The sequence below is a fragment of the Poecilia reticulata genome, linkage group LG23 (genome assembly GCF_000633615.1).
Source record: "Poecilia reticulata strain Guanapo linkage group LG23, Guppy_female_1.0+MT, whole genome shotgun sequence".
NCBI classification, from domain to species: domain Eukaryota; kingdom Metazoa; phylum Chordata; class Actinopteri; order Cyprinodontiformes; family Poeciliidae; genus Poecilia; species Poecilia reticulata.
This window is the reverse complement of record NC_024353.1, coordinates 13,060,409-13,077,304: the sequence shown is the minus strand read 5'-3', so window position 1 is coordinate 13,077,304 and position 16,896 is coordinate 13,060,409. Positions and strand designations below refer to the sequence as shown.

The 16,896-nt window shown below is 39.2% G+C and overlaps 1 protein-coding gene and 1 long non-coding RNA gene across 4 annotated transcripts in view; one reads left to right on the top strand and one right to left on the bottom strand.

The window, feature by feature from the left end:
* Window positions 1-16,896, top strand: part of tmtc1 (transmembrane O-mannosyltransferase targeting cadherins 1) — a 100,170-nt gene that overhangs the window by 36,238 nt on the left and 47,036 nt on the right. For all 3 annotated transcript variants that reach the window (XM_008401212.2, XM_008401213.2, XM_008401214.2), the window contains exons 6-7: window positions 4,233-4,336; window positions 8,941-9,130. In XM_008401212.2, coding sequence (XP_008399434.1) covers window positions 4,233-4,336; window positions 8,941-9,130 — 294 coding nt within the window. The remainder of the gene's footprint in view (window positions 1-4,232; window positions 4,337-8,940; window positions 9,131-16,896) is intronic.
* LOC103459565 (uncharacterized) lies at window positions 2,014-5,161 on the bottom strand. Its single transcript, XR_532777.2, has 3 exons — window positions 4,977-5,161; window positions 2,237-2,366; window positions 2,014-2,168 (listed from the first exon to the last, which is right to left on the bottom strand). It is a non-coding gene; the product is annotated as an uncharacterized LOC103459565 (long non-coding RNA).

Below are 16,896 nucleotides of genomic sequence, written 5' to 3'. Positions count from 1 at the left end.
GTTTTCTCCAAACATACTTCTTTATGGTGAACAGAAATTAAAAAGGATTAGCTACAAAATGAATAAGAGTCAAAAGGCGGTGCTCATCAGTTGATTTGCATTTGCATGGCTCTCAGCACCTTCATTTAAATACGAAAACCTCTGTTAGGCACAAGGGGACAGAGGTGATAGGGGAACACGGACACACAGCGTTTTTGACCATTTCTGGCAGTGTTCGACTCTGACAAAAACCTCTTGCCGAAAGCCCTCAATCTCCATGCGCACGGCAGAACAAGGTGTCAATAGCTGACAAAAATCCCATTTTTTGTCCTGTGTAATTTATATAGTTCCAATTGTTAACAAATTTAACATCAAGTTATTTTACATACAAATCCAGTTAATATCCAGATATTATCTGACTTCAGTTCAAATCAATCAAATTCATTCCATCACAATAATTTTACTCTTTATGGAAAATGGAACTTCAGGAAAAATTAAATTGATTTTACTTGATATGAAGATAGACTTCCGCCGGGGGGGTAATACAGTGGTTCCCAAAGTATGATCCCTTGGTGGGTCTCCTTGAAGTGGTCCTGGTTCCAGTGTGAGGTCTTGATGGAGTGAGTTCTTTGTAGGTGATGTGGAGGCTGAGGTGGAGGGCGGACAGGTAAGTTCAGGTGTGGAGGAAAAGAGAAGCGAACCGACCAATGTTCCCTCTAATTTTTCATGCGTCTGGGCGTATACACAAGCTCCCTGAGCACACCGAGGACCCCTGTGAGCAACATCAGGTGTGCACATGATGGCCCAGCTGATGTTTTATAGCAGTATTATACCTGTTATAAATCTAGGATCATAGCAAGTTATTAAAAGAATCAAATTACAGCAGCAACTTCCATTAGTTTGCTTTTAATATATGTGATTTGCCCACTTGAAATGAAAAAACTAAAATATTGCTGATCATGAGATGCATAGTATATGTAAGAGTCCTGCTTTGGCCATGGTGAGAAATGAAACATTACACCTTTCAGATATAACTTTTTGTTCACATTAAAACATTCACATTCTGCACAATGAAATGTTTTGTAGCTTGTGATGCAGTGTAAATTCCTGTAACTCTTTGTAAAATATTTAATTACACAGCTTTTTCATGTCTGTATGGAAGCCCATTTCTACCATGAAAGAAAAAATAAAAGACCAATAGGAAGTCATAATTTCGACTTTGTCATAATTTCTAATCGGGCATTGGTGGGCATTGCCCACCCACAGATTCAACTGTGCCCCCCGTGGCCTGGAAGCTACGGCTGTTTGTTTCTACCTCAGAGTGGCCAACTGTCTGATATTCCTATATTAATTTGATACGGCTTCTGTACTTCCCATATCTGTGCCCTCTGTCACTTTTTTCAGTAGTTAAAACTGTTTAATCGGTTGTTAATACGTCGTAACCTGTTTTTCCGAGCTGCGTTCAAACGCAACATGAACGCTGAGACGTTTACATCTGTGCAGCAGAGCAGAGCTACGTAAGTGTCAAGAATCATGGCTGCAAAACACAAAGAACTTTGCACAGTTTTCCCCCAAACTAACCGACTGAGTTGAGTAAAGCTGTTGGATAATGTTAGCTAAAAGGTGACTAGCTAATAACAATACAGCACGTTAAGCTTGTTAACAAGTAGCCTGTAGGGTATTAATGTTATGTTCAGCTACATAGATTAATCGTCGATGCCCTTCCCTGTTAACTCGTGTGGAGCCGGGGCTGCGTCTCAACTCAAATCTGCAGGGAACCACAACGCATATGGGCAAGGCACGTTTATACAATAGTATGCGATGATTGGCTGCGTAGCATAAGTGAACCTATCGTTGTGAGTCACAGGCTCACCCGAGTTAGCCTGTCAAAACTGATGTCCGGGCTCAATTTCCAGTTTACGTTGGATCTAATTTTATGCGCTGCATAGATTTTATTGTGCGCTGAGACTGTGCGAGCAGTGCGCGATTGCGCAAGCGCGCAGCTTAGAGGGAACGTTGGAACCGACTGCCAGCTGAGAATCCAGAAAAGGTTTATTGAAGGTCTGCAGGGGCGAAGAAGGTACTCAGGCAACCAATGGGTAACAATCCACGGCGTCACGAGGGGGGAAATTTAGACAGCCAGGTCTCGGGCTTCACAGGGGAATTTCCAAGGCGTCACAAGGAAACACCTGAGAGAGAAGCGACAAGGATACATTACTAGAAGTAATTTCAGAGATAACACAGAGAGCTAACGTACCGTAACTGGCAAACACTCAAGCGATTAAGTGCTGGCAGCCTGCTTTTCATATACTCCGGGATGACTGAGTGATGAATCACAGGTGCACCGACAGTCACGCCCTCCAAGGTGTGCAGCCTCTAGTCACCACCTAGTGGATGAAGGGGGAAGCAGTAGGCAAGCAGAAAAATTCCACAAAGAAACCAAAACTCCAGTTCCCAACAGAAATAAGTAAAGAATAAACAATATACATACAGATAACGTCAGAATAGATGAAGGACGAAGGCAGATGCTTGTGGATTACTGTCAATCATCAAGCAACATGTATACATCCATAAACTTCCTACATCCTGTGATGTCACTGTTTGACTATTCACAAAATCACTTTTAGGTGGTGCTAAAGATACACTTGCAACAACTCTAATAGCATAGTTATAGTTGCAATCAGATTGCAGTATGTATAATCTAATATCAACTAGTAAAACGTTACTTTTCTAAGAGAGCTGGAGGAGGGAGTCTGACTTTCCAGCAATCCCTTTTCCTGAGTAAGCAAATGACGAATGTGGAAAGTAACAATTTCTTTTTAACTGGAAGACCCAGTATAATGCACCCTTTACTACAAATATCCCTAAGCAGGATTCTGGGTTGCAAAGACTTAATTTTCAAAGTCTCTTTGTATTTGGACAACAAATGTGAACACTAACCTAATTTTGAAAACCTTTCCTGTTACCAAAAGTCATTTGGCAATCCTATTCCTCAGATCACAAGGTCTATTTCACTTAAAGCTTTCATTTGTCAAATATCACATCAATATTAGGAGGGCATCAAACTCCAAATTGTGAAATAATAATAATAATAATTTAATCTGGCATATTCTTCACAAAAAGACAAATACTAATCATCTACTTGGTTTAGTTTATTCAATTACTTTAGATATATAATTTTTTCATTTTAAATCAGTTAAGTATGAAAAATAAACAGATCTGTTCAGAGAATTAATTTCCAAATACAGAATAATATGAATGAAAATGGCATGTAGTGGAGCTCATACTGCAGGAACTATACATTCAACTGCAATCCCTATGCCAGTCCCAACATCGGTCTCATCTGTTTTGACTGTTTATAAATGCCCTAAGAACAGCTGTATTACTAATTTCGTACAATAAATCAAATCGATCTAATCTATTTATCTAAGAAGGACTTGAAAAAAAACCCCTCATTCCACTCAACCAGTGCTCCCAAGCATCGAACCCAGGTCAACCACGTTGAGGACCATAGCATCATGACTTTCACTTTAATGGAATAGACGCATGGTGAGCGTGCTCTGGCCTTACTCTGACTTTTTAAGCACTTCAACCCTCATACTCTTCAGGCTATGCTCACCCTGTAAAAGAAGCTTGAAAAATATAAAAGGTAAAGAATATAATTCTCCATTCCATTCTTTCCATTCAAGCTGACCATGTGGATTCAAATTGTTGTCTAAAGAACAGAAGGCTGCCAAAAAGGAGAACGCTAATCCACATACTCTTCAGAAGTCTGAAGGTTTCTGGGTTAAGATATCCTTTTTTCATTATTTTAAATGTAATATTATATCCTGAGAAAATAAATCATCGTTTTTTTTATGATCTCTAACCCGTAATCCTGAAAATTAAATGAAATAGACTTGACATTTCATTCTGTGTAAGGAATCTACGTCTCAGGATGTTTCGAGAATACGCATAGTGTTTTCACTGATCAGCAGAAGAAAGAACGTTTGAGTTTTTACTCAGCCAATCATTGGGAAGGTCTGATCAAGCTGTTTAAATATTGCACTGTGCCACTATCTGTATCTCAAAAGCATAGCTGCTGCTGCAAAAAAAGACATGTTTGAAAAATGTCTCTTTTTTTTTTAAGCAATCATATTGTCCTGTTCTGTCTCATTTAACTATTGCTCTTAGTTTTTTTTAATGCACATCGCTATACTGTATGTAATCTGCCAGACCTTGAGACTGTTTTAAAAATACTATCTGTCCTTCAGGTGGTGATGATAATGTCAATTCGGCTGTGGCTCATGGGAGGATCCATGCCTCTTTTTTCAGAACAGGACAACCCTGCCTCCTATTCACCTCATCTGCTTACCAGGTACCACACGCTCACAAACTATAATAAAATATCTTCACTGCATTCAGATCAGATGAGAAAAGATGGAAGGGTGACTTTTTCTTTTTAATTCACTTGGTTTTATAAAATGCATCACCCCTTAAAAACATGGCTCTTTATCTAAAACAGACAGAGCAACTGGTCCCTCTACCCCCTTGCGCCCCCCTCAGCACGTCTGCATACACACTGATTTTACAAACATTTCTGAAAGAACGGGTCGCTCTCAGGAGCTCTGTGAATTCCAGCATGGATCTGTGACAGGATGCTACCTGTGCAACAAATCCAGTCGTGAAATTTCCTCACTTCTAAATATTCCACAGTCAACTGTCAGCTGTATTATAAGAAGATGGAAGTGTTTGGGAATGACAGCAACTCAGCCACAAAGTGGCAGGCCACGTAAATGGCATTGGTCGAAAGTTGAAGGAACTGATTGTCAACTTTAGGAGGTGTAAACCAGACATTCAGCCCATCATTATAAATCGGGAGAGGGTGGAGATGGTGTCAAATTTCAGGTTCCTGAGCACCTACAACATGAGGATTCTGAGGAAGAACCTCCTGAGAACTGAGCTCTTGATGACCTTCTATTGCTCTATGGAGTTGGTGTTGAGCCCTGGCAACTCACCATGGTTCTCCAGCTACACTGCAGAAGAGAGGAAGCAGCTCTTGATGGTCATTATCACTGCCCAGTGTTACAGAGTGAAAGCTTCTTCAAACAAGATGGAGGCTCGTATTTCTTTTACTGAACATTTCTGTTCAGTTTTATTGAGGAGAAAAACGATGACAACTGATAATGGCAACAGCTGTTCGTAACCCAGCAACCAAAAATCAACAAAGCAAGACAGTGACAAAAACAGAACCAGATCCTGTTAAACATTCTTCAAAATAAAAGACCTCTTCTATTCAAATAAATTGTCTCGCACTTAAATATATTTCACTTCAYCYTTGTAATTATATACAATCATGTTCAATTCAATTAATAATAATCATCATGTAAATTATGCTTAACATATAACTGTAAATCAGTCACTAACCATGCGACTTATACTTAACAACAAATGAGTGTAAAGAAGTCACAACACCCAGAGACTGATTGGCTGCCCTCTTTCATCTCTGGAGGAGATGTGCAGGACCCACTGCCTCCAGAGAGCCTGTAGCATCATCAAGGACCCCTCACACTCTAGCCACCACCTCTTCCAACTCCTGCCCTCAGGGAGGCGTTTCAGGGCAATAAGGTCAAGGACAAACAGATTAAAAACAGCTTCAACCCAAGAGCTGTTGTTACCCTGAACAGAGTAAATCCATCTAAAATAAGCTTTATTTGTTTTTTCTTAACATCCCAGTTGTTTGTCTGTTTCTGCTATATGTTTTATTTTTTATTGAAATATACTTATTTATTTGACTTGCTTTGGGAGTTGCTTTTCAAAGCTTGTTGTGCTTTTTTTTCTTGCACAATGACAAAAGGAATTTTAATTCTGATTCAAATTAGTTTATGTGAGTAGACAGTATTTAACCTGAGGAATCTACACAGCAAATTCAAAAGTGTCAGATTTCCAGTGTAAGTGTTGTATGTTAAAAATACAGTGTTAATTCAACAACATGTGTGTTAGTGAGTGTTAGTTTCCCTAACACTCACTAAAGAGTTCCAAAGAGTTAAACAAAAAGCAATCCAGTCCAGTGTTGATTTCTAATCAACACTAACAGTAACTCAGCTTCTCCCACAATTGTAACATACTTGTGACATTGCTTCAGGGAAGGAGCTGCAGGCAGGGTGGGGGTTGCAGCGGAGGGGATCTAGAGGGGACCCACATGGGAGGCAGAGCATGTCTTCAGGGATTCAATTATTTTGTTTTTATCACATCTGACAAGAACTGGAAAGGAGAGCCCTCTCTTGACAAAAACTGTGCATGAGATCCCAGTAGATTATATAGTAGGGTGCTCCATGGTTGACTCATGGTTGCTAAAAACCTTACCAGACTGACTGATTTTAGTGACATAGTGGGTGTAAAATATTGAATAAAATGTTGTGCTACATGACTGGCTTTATTTTCACTCTTATATTTAACTTTATGACATACAAAACTACAAATGAATCATTCTTATTGTCTCCAGGTGCATTGTGGGTAAAGCTTGTCACCAACGTCATCATCAGTCACTTGGCAACAAATGGCAAACTAGCTAGAGCATTTCTATGGAACATTAACATGTTTTGAATTTGTGTTGTTTCATCATTATTGACCAGTAGCTCCATGTTTCCGTTCTTCTCTTGGTTTGTTGTACTTCATGTCATGAACTTCAAAATGACATGGTCGCTCTCTGTGGTGATGAAACTTGTTAGCTCTGCTGTTGCGGGCATGTCTATGTTGTAAAGTGAAATTATCCATCCATCCATTTTCTTTACACCCTTGTCCGCTAGTGGGGTCAGGAGGGTTGCTGGTCCCTATCTCCAGCTAACGTTCCGGGCAAGAGGTGGGGTCATCCTGGACAGGTCGCCAGTCTGTCGCAGGGCAACACAGAGACAAACAACCATGCACACACACACTCACTCCTAGGGGCAATTTGGAGAGGCCAATTAACCTGACAGTCATGTTTTTGGACTGTGGGAGGAAACTGGAGTTTCCGGAGAAAACCGGGAGAACATGCAAACTCCATGCAGAAAGACTGGGGCCGGGAATCGAACCCAGAACCTTCTTGCTGCAAGGCAACAGCTCTACCAACTGCGCCACTGTGCAGCCCTAGTTAAATTATCATGAGCTTTATTATTTGGGCCCGGTCATTAGCTCTGCTCCCCCGGCCAACGCCGTCTTGTTCCGCTACTGCGTCACATGTTTGCCTGAGGAGCAGGGGCAGCAGTATGACGTCTTGTCTGGAGCTTATTATAACAAGGTAAGTTCTATGTTAAAATTGTCATGTTTTTGACTATTTTTTATGGAGGCATTATTTTTCCGTTTACACAAGAGTATCGATTCATATACACAGTTTGCTTAGCGTACGTTTATTTGTTTGGATATCACGGTATATACGACTATTTATTGTCTTAACCAAACATTAAAACTGTCAGGAAAATCTGGAGGCCATTTGAGTTAACATTATTTAGCTGTGGAGGTCGTTTTCTTTCAGTTTTTGCCTGTAGACTGCTAAACGGGGGAGTGGCTGTGCTGGACCGTTGGCTTGATCTATGCCACAGGTGTCAAACTTCAGTCCTGGAGGGCCACTGTCCTGCAACATGTATTCAGGTGTGGTGCTACTGCACCACACCTGAATACAATAATTAGGTGATTAGCAGGACTCTGGAGAACTTATCTACACAATGAGGAGGCAATTGAGCCATTTGACTCTGGTATTTTGTACCTGTGCCTTATCTCAAAACTGCCAAAATGTTTTTTCTTTGTTAGTGTGTCATGTTGGTGACAAGCTTGTTATGATGACTTCAACACATTTCTTCAGACAGTTTGGCACGACTTTTAATGTGGTCCAAAAATTCTTCTATAAGTTGACTAATTTCTTTAGTAATTATTTCTGACTTTTTTATGCTTCATCTTGTAAACCAGGTGGGCAGAGCAATTTGAATGAATATGATGGTGACACACACAGGTGAGTCTGATTAGTTTTGTTCACACTTCTTTTTAAAATATTTATTTATTATCCTAATGTTTCTGCTATATTTCCTGTTTTTCCTCCCAGGCTGGAAGTCTTCCTCCTTAATGTTGGCGAAAACAAGAGCAGCACCAAAGACACTTCACCATCAGTGATCACAAGACCATCCATGGCCGCTTCCAATGAACTTTCAAAGCTTCACCTTCAGTGCAAAGTACCATGAATGAATGACCTTTGTTGTATATTGCTGTCAGTGCTGTTTGATGTTTTGAAATAAAAGTGATTACATACTGCAAATGGTGCTGGTGTTTTTGTAGATTCAAGTGGCATCTAATGTCTTTTAAAATGAATTTGGGGATTATTGATGGCCAGTAGTTTCTGGAAAAAAAAGGTTGTTATTGCTCTAATGGCTTTTATTTGGTAGTAAATTGACAAAAAAGTGGGTAATGAGAGAACGGGAAAACCGAGAAGTGAACCCACAACAGCCGCATTGAAAACTAGAGCCTTCATATGTGGGTTGTGCTTAACCCCTGCGCCACCAAAGCACACCCTGCCAGTAGTATTTTAAAACTTAGATTTCTATGTTAATATATACATTACACTGTTCTGTGTTACATTAACACGTTCATAGTGTTAACTTTTGACAAAATACACTAGTGTTGAGTAAGTCAACAGTAATGTGTTTAATTTCAACTACTGTGAGTGTTGATTCAACTATATCACAAATAACACTTACAAAAGTGTCATTTCTACACTATCCAGAGTGGACCAATATAGACACTTTCAAAATGTTGAATTTAACTCTGTAGGAATTGATGGAACACTTCCAAATTTACTGTGTAATTGTAAATGAAAACTCATTTTCATATATTAATTGATTTGAATTGTTCATTTGTTGGGCAATAAACTTTTTTCAATTTCTTCTTAAACATCTAATTTGTCTCAGCTGTGTGTCTCCACCAAATAGTTCACGCTATTCCCTCTTCCGGCAGGTTCCTTACCTACTCATACCTGCTGTCCTTTAATGCCTGGCTGCTCCTGGCTCCTGTTGTGCTGTGCTATGACTGGCAGGTGGGCAGCATTCCCCTTGTGGAATCTCTGGGTGATGTGCGCAACGTGTCCACCATATTGCTGGCTACACTGATGATTGCTCTCTGCTTGCACTGCCTCTTCTCACTAAAGGTAAGAACCAGATTGTAACATGTGGTTGACAAGCAGTGTCTTAGTCCAACTTTCTTGTTACTTTACACTACTCATTTCCAACTGTAGTTTGTTTAAAAGCTCCGTTCATTTGGGGAGGTGTGAATGCAAACTCTAATGTGGACCAAAAAAGTGAACTCCAGTCCATCTAAAAACCTTTCTCTCGGTTGGGTTGAAGTAAACTCTGACGAGGTTTGAATGCATGTGAGAACCAAGCGGACCGGAGACCTCTCCAAAAGTAGGAAGCGGACTATTGCGCAAGACATTCTGGTCAATATATTACTCTGTGGGATAGGGGAGGCATTGTGTTGATTTCTACATGCAACGAGTTTGCATGTAGAGTAAAGGCGACACAGAGAGTGAGGAAAAGCAGAAAATAAGAGGTTTAAAGTTGTTTTACACCAGTGTGATTTACTTTGTTGGGGTGCACTGCTGCCGCTGTAATTCATTAAATGACAAAAACTGGACTAATCTTCTCATTTGTTTGTAGAACTTGGCATAGGAGCCATGGTTTAAATTTTAGCAAACTGTCAACAGCGATACTATTATGTAAAATTAATTTACTAACCAACATAAAAGAAAAAAATTCTTAGCCCTCTTTTTCATCTTGACAGAAACTAAACTATAGATTTATTTTCACCAACAATACATATTTTACATATCAAAGGTAAGGTAAGATCATTTTATTTTTATAGTATATTTTCAGCAACAGAGTAATTCAAAGTTTTTTTTACATAAATTAGAAGGAAATGCAAACTAAACAATAAACCAAAGGAAAGAGCAAAAAGAAAAATCAAACAAAAGTATGTTAGTTCTCCATGTTTGGTAAGATTTGTGAGGCATAAAACTAAATGTTGGTTCTCCATGTTTGATTCTAAACAGTTGATCAGGGGTCCCCAAGCTTTTTCCTGTGAGGGCCACATAACTTTTCCCTTCTCTGCTGGGGGCCGGAGTCAGTTTGTAGCAGAAAAAGTGTGACGATTGTAGGAAAGCCTAAATGTAAAAATGTATTGTTTTCCAGAAAGCACAATCAAATAACATTCTCTGGGTTCTTCACAGAACAAGTCAGGAAATAAATAATAACACTATTAATGAAATAAATAATAACCAAATAACCCTCTCTGGGTTCTTCACAGAAAAATCCAGGAAGGATTATAGTCTGCATTTTCCCAATTATGAGCCGCACCGGACTATAAACCACAACCCCAAAGTTTTTTTTTGTGTTTTTTTTAAACCAGTAAACATACACATATAAGCTGCAGATATCTCTGCCGCTCCAGGTTTTCCACAACGATGCAGCAGCAGCAGAGGGGGGCGGACACCCAAAATTTGAGTCATAACAGGTCAATTGAATATCACATTTATTAGGGTTGAAAATGAAAAAGTTGCCAAGATTAAATTTAACTGAACTGATTACGGTAGTTTCCGAACGGTAACTGTAACAGTAAAAGTGCTGATCCTTCGTTTCTGCTTCTAGCATGTGCTAAATCAGTGGTCCCAACCTTTTTATTACCGCGGACCGGTCAAGACTTGGACATTTTGTTGCGGCCCGGGAGAGGGGGAGGAGGGATAAACAGTCAGATAAGGCTTCTGCATGTTGGTGTTCCCACTAAATACTGAATGTGCCCTATTTGGGTTGTCTTGGCCCTTTTATCGCAACCTGTGRGGTTTTCCCTGACTTGGAACGAGAAAACAACCTGTTGAATGTGACAGGGAGCCAATCAGAAAGCGCGGTGACGTCAGAACAGAGGGGAATCCCAAACAGCTGACATATCGCGCAACTGAGAGTCCAATGGATATCGGAGATCATATGTGGAAATGTTTATTATTAAATCTAAAGGTCATTATTATGTTTATTCAGTTAAAAATGTTAACTATGAAAAAACATATTCACCTCCAAATCATAGTGCAGCAAATAGAGCGGCTGCTCGTCGTCTTTCATCCACCACCTTTTCTTTTTATTACATCTTTTATCTCTTAAAATGACTCCACAAACTATCACTATTGTTTCTACATCATCATCCGTGTTTGGTTATTCTAAATTCCCGTATGCTATGTTGGGGGTTTTACTGGATTATCGTCTGGAATCGGGATGTTCGTGACTGGAATCGGTTCTTGTTGCTCCTGCCTTGGACACACGAACCGATCGAACCTGTTGTACTACGTATATCAGCTCTGTGGTCACAGAGGTTTGGAGAATCGGCCGACAATTCTTAAATCTTTCCGTATAAAATAGACTAAGACTCACAAGCTCTACTCATCTCCTCTCAACCACTGCCCAAACGCTCTGATTCTGGTCGCTATGGTAATGTTTATATATATATCCCTTCAAAATAACAGAAGCGCCACAAAAACAAACATTTTACTTTCGTGAAAATTTTAACTCACGATAATGACAAACGGAGCCCTGAGCTTGTTTCTCTGAAACGAGACGGTCCCATCTGGGAGTGATGAGAGACAATGACACCCGAAGCGTTGCTTATATGCACAGCCTGCTTGKTCTCTACGTGGCGAAGCAGCTTGAAGCTTCATTGCCTCATTAGCAGCMGGTCGCCGCATGTTACGCAGAGCGGCTTGTAATGTGGGACTCACCTACCGGTCTGGGATGAATTCATTCTCCTGTTTCTTCTCTGGGCCTTTTCCTCTTGCAAAGAAACTTTACAAAGACATCTGATCTGTTTCTTACTCATTTTGCTGCTTGTGGGCTCAATGTTAGCACGCAAGTAACCAGATTTCCAATGATTCACTTCCTGCTAAAGAGCCCCCTGGTGGTTGAAGAAAAATCCACATATAAACGGCTTATAGTCCGGAAAATACGGTAAATGAAAAAAAAAATCTGAATGCTCTCTGGTATTGTTCAGGGAGCCGGACCAAATGTGGAGGCGGGCCGGATCCAGCCCGCGGGCCGTAGTTTGGGGACCCCTGCAGTAGATGGTGCTAAATGTTGAGTAGTTTCTCTAGATAAGCTAATAGGAGTTTCTCTGGATTCTAAGTTCTACTTCCTGTTCTGGGTTGAGTTTATAAACTAAATGTTCCTGCTGATTCTCCAAACCTCTGTGACCACAGAGCTGATATAGTACAACAGGTTCGATCAGTTCGTGTGTCCAATGTTGCTAGGCAGCTAAGAATGGGTACACCAGGAGTTCCTCTGAATAATCTAATAGGAGTTCCTCTGAATCTTACTGTTCTAACTAATAGGTTTGATTCCTGTTCTAGGTTGATTGAAGTATGTAAACTAATAAGCTGTGAACTTTTTATTCTAATAGGTTTTATTCCTGTTCTGGGTTGAGTGAATATATAAACTAGATGCTCCTGTTGTAAGCTACAAGGAATTTCTATGGATAGACTAATAGGAGTTTCCCTGGATAATAATCTAAAAAGTATTAAGCTAAACATTGGTCTAAAGTAATTACAATTTCTAAAAGTAATAATAAGGGGTGGGCAATCCTGGTCCTCGAGGGCCGGTGTCCTGCAATTCATAGATGTCTCCCTGGTAACACACACTAAAATCCAATACCTGAATCACCTCCTCAGTGCAATCAGGTTTTCCAGAGTCCTGCTAATGACCTCATTATTTGACTCAGGTGTGTTGAAGAGGAGATGCATCTAAAAGTTGCAGGAGACCGGCCTTCGAAGCCTGGAGTTGCCCACCCCTGAACTAGACAGAAAGTCAGGGCAAGAAATGACACAACAGGAAAACGAGCACAAATAGCAACATTCAAATAATACAAAGACATGAGCCAGCAAAGATAGTGAGGTGAGGGAGTGTGTGTTTGTCTGTAGCTATGGCGTGTTCGCAGATTAGTCTGTGTCTTGTTAAAGTCTGTTCTCCCAAAATAGTCTCTGATAAAGGTGGTATTATCTAAGAGCAAGTCCTTGAAGAGTTTGACGATAAGATTCCACAGGTGATTTAAGGAGTGTTGAGAGGGTGGGAAAGAGCAGCTTGTTTGCATGAACCCCAGTAGATTTGTGATAGCCGGCCAGCCAAGGCAGACACAAGGGAGCCAGATTCAGAATAAACAAACTTCAAATTTAGAATCTCAAACAGCACATCTCTGTTAATTCCAAACCTCCAAATTAGTGTGGTCGTTTCCACCAGGCCGGAACTAGCAACTTCTCCAAGATCGATTCCATTCCATTCGTGAGTTTTAGCGTCTAAAGTTTGCCTGCGAAAGAATCCCTTCCAACTTGTGCCTCTGTTCCACAACATGTCAGTCTGAGTGTTCGCTAGTCAGCCCAATCCACCACAAATTTGTCGATATGCCAGGTATTTGCCAAGGTTCACTGATGTGGGAGATATCCTGTATTGTTCCAATACCAAAGAAAACTCCCCTATCGGTCATTGACTATGGACCTGTTGCCCTGACATCTCTCATCATGAAGCTCCTAGAGAAACTCAGGTGAAAGGCACATGTGGAGGCCTCAGCAATCACCTGGAACAAGGACTACCTGACAAACAGAATATAGTTTTTGAGGCTGAAGGACTGTGTGTCTAACCAGGTGGTCAGCAGCACAGGAGCACTACTTTGGACTGTACTTTCACCATTCCTTTCCACTCTGTACATTCCAGACTTCCAGCAAAAGCTAGAAATTCTCATATGACTCCACAGTCATCTGATGTATCAAAGATGGACAAGAAGCTGAGAGCTCTCTCAGCTTCTTTGACCGCTTTGTGGCATAGCGTGAGAGCAATCATCTCATCTTGAATGTGAACTAAACAAAGGAGATGATTATACTGTATATTTCAGGCAAAACGGGGTTAGATCAAACCATATTTCCATCATGGGAGAAGAAGTGGAGGTGGTTGAGTTACAAGAATATTTAATTTCCCTCTGGGATCAATAAATTATGTTTGAATTTAATTGAATTTGAGTATAAATACCTCAGTGTTCATCTGAGCAAAAGACTGAACTGAAGTTGTCTACAAAAAGGGACAGAGCAGACTGTACTTCCTGAGGAAATTAAGATCCTTGAAAGCCTCAAGATGCTGCAGCTCTTGTGAGTCTGCTGTTGAGAGCGAAATTTCTCAACAGCATCTGCCATCATCTGTTGGGGCAACAGCAACAGGACCTTGGCATCAGAGCTAAAGGTCTCTTAAAAGTCTCACCAACCTGATAAAAAAGCTGGTTTTGTTCTGGGGACGCCTGTGGAACATCTGGAGATGATGGAGCAAACAAGGTTTTTACATAAAATCAAGAAAATTATGGACAATCCTCAACCATTCTCTTTTTGAGACTCACAAGAGTCTTCAGTTGAAGGTTTCTTCAAATTCGTTGTAATACATACCGCTACAGGAGATCTTTCCTGCCCACAGCCATGATCATATAATAATAACTTAAGGAGTTACAACAATTAATTTCCCTCTGGGATCAATAAATTAGTTTTGAAACAAATTGAATTGATTTGAAAAGTGTTTCTTCACCTCCTGAGGTTTTTACACCTTTTTTTTATCTCTATTGTGCTTTCCACTCAAATTGTACTGCACTCTTTATTTAAATAGCTGTATGAGAAAGAAAATATGATTACATTTTGTCAAAGTGTATTTAGTCTTACACTGTAAAAGCAATGTCTTCAATTTACTGTAAGATGTCAGCTGCTGTTGCCAAGATCTTACTGTATTTTAGCAAATATGACTGTAATATGCAAGACATTATGGTTCAGAATGTAAACCATTTTCAGAAAATTACTAACTAGAGAAAAAGAAATACAGGCAAAGCTGCATGATATATTATGGTATTTTATTGTAAAAACATTTTACATTAAATTACTAGCAGCTGTGTTGCCAGAATTTCACCGTAATAAATATGACTGTTGACAGAACCATTGTTCTGTCAATAACCATTGACAGAACAATGGTTATTGTTCTGTCACTTTAAAAGTTATGGAAGATTACTATAAAACAACAGATATGCAAACATACACAGCAGAACTGTATGATACATTATGGTATTTTATTGTAAAAACATTTTACAGTTTAAAACCGTTAGTTGTGAATTTTACTATAGTAAATACGGCCGAACGGTATGAGGCATTATGGTATAATATTTTGTCAACAATCACTTTAACAGTTCAGAACTGCAAACTGTTTAAGGCAACTTACTATAAAAACAACAGATATACTGCAAATATAATTAGTCTACATAAGTAAACAACAAGGCAAATTATGAAATTTTATTGTAAAAATCAACTTTACGATAAATTACTGGCTGCTGTAGTTGCCAAAATGTTACTATAAAAATACCGCACAACACAAGGGATTGTTGTTGGTCAGCATTTCAAAATGGAAAATTATGAAGGAAATAAGTCTGATCCCTTAAAGACTGATTAAAGCACTTAAAAAAATTATATTTAAACATTCCCTGGTGAAATATAAGTATGTTAAATTTTAGCATACTTGAGCATACTAGAAGCCAGTAAACTTGAAGTGTGTCATTTTGGAACAACTAATTTTGTACTTACTGTATTTTAATAGTAATTAAATTGTAGAAAAGCACAATTTAAATTGTACTAAGTGTTCACATGCTTTTTTGGAACAACTACATTTTTACTTAGTATGCTTTAAGTATACAACTTTTTATGTAATATAAAAGTGCTTGATTAGCATATCTTAAGTCTACTATTTTTGTGTATATTTAGAATGTCTTCTAAGCATTGCATATTTTATGTATTAGTAGTATGATCACTGTATGTTCCAATTACTCTTTTGGTTTACTATAATCGCTAAGTACACTTTTTAGTTATCAATGTATTTTATTATTTTTCTTTGTCACTTTGTACATTACATGCTTCATACACACTACAGTACTTCAAACATATCAGGCAACCAGAACAAAGAAGGACCAATTTCAACACACATTCTGGCTGAAAAAAACTTACATTGTATATTAAATATTTTCACATTTTTCAAGAGTACATTGCCACTCTACTATCACAGAATTGAACAAATTGTCAATTTATTAAAGGTTTACAGACAATCTGTAAATTATGAAAATTAGCACAATAAAACAATAGGTAACAGTGACATTCACTGGACATTCACTGGACCACCACACTTTACAGAAATCTACAAAAAAAGAATAAAACAATAGAGCAATTAAACAGAAAAAGCACTTGTAGCACGTTGTGGAGTTGCCATATATGTGGCATCATTAGAACTGATGATTGGGACCGGATGCCTGGGGTGGAAAAACATTTCTCTTTGCCTGTTTGTTAGTAGGAAAAAATAGTCAGCAATATAATAAAATCAGTTTATGTTGCATTAATTATGAAGCTGTTTTAAGTGTAAACTTGAGAGACAAACTACCTTAAAATCTTTCCATTCGTGATCTGAACACACTGATCCTTGCAGGGTTTTGAGGGGGGCTGGTGGTGCCCATCTCCAGCAGTCATCAGATGAGAGGCAGGGTTCACCCTGGACAGGTCACCAGTCCATCACAGGGCCCTGAAAGCTAACAATGAATAAAATATATTAAAGATAAATGGTAGAAGAAGGGGAAACAATTCTGTCCAAATCAAATCATGTTTATTAAGAATTTAGTGTTAGAAACACTCCAGTTTTTGCTGTTGTAAAAATATAGCCAGCTGCTCAGTGTAAAAAATAAAAATCCTCCCTCCATGAAGACGATGTGAAGGTTCATCCTCAGAATTGGTTGGTGATCTGGTGGAGCCAGAGCCTCTTCTGAGACTTTCCAGTCTCAGAAGAGGTTGTTTTCTAATTCTTGTTCCCTGATTTGAAAGAACAATATATA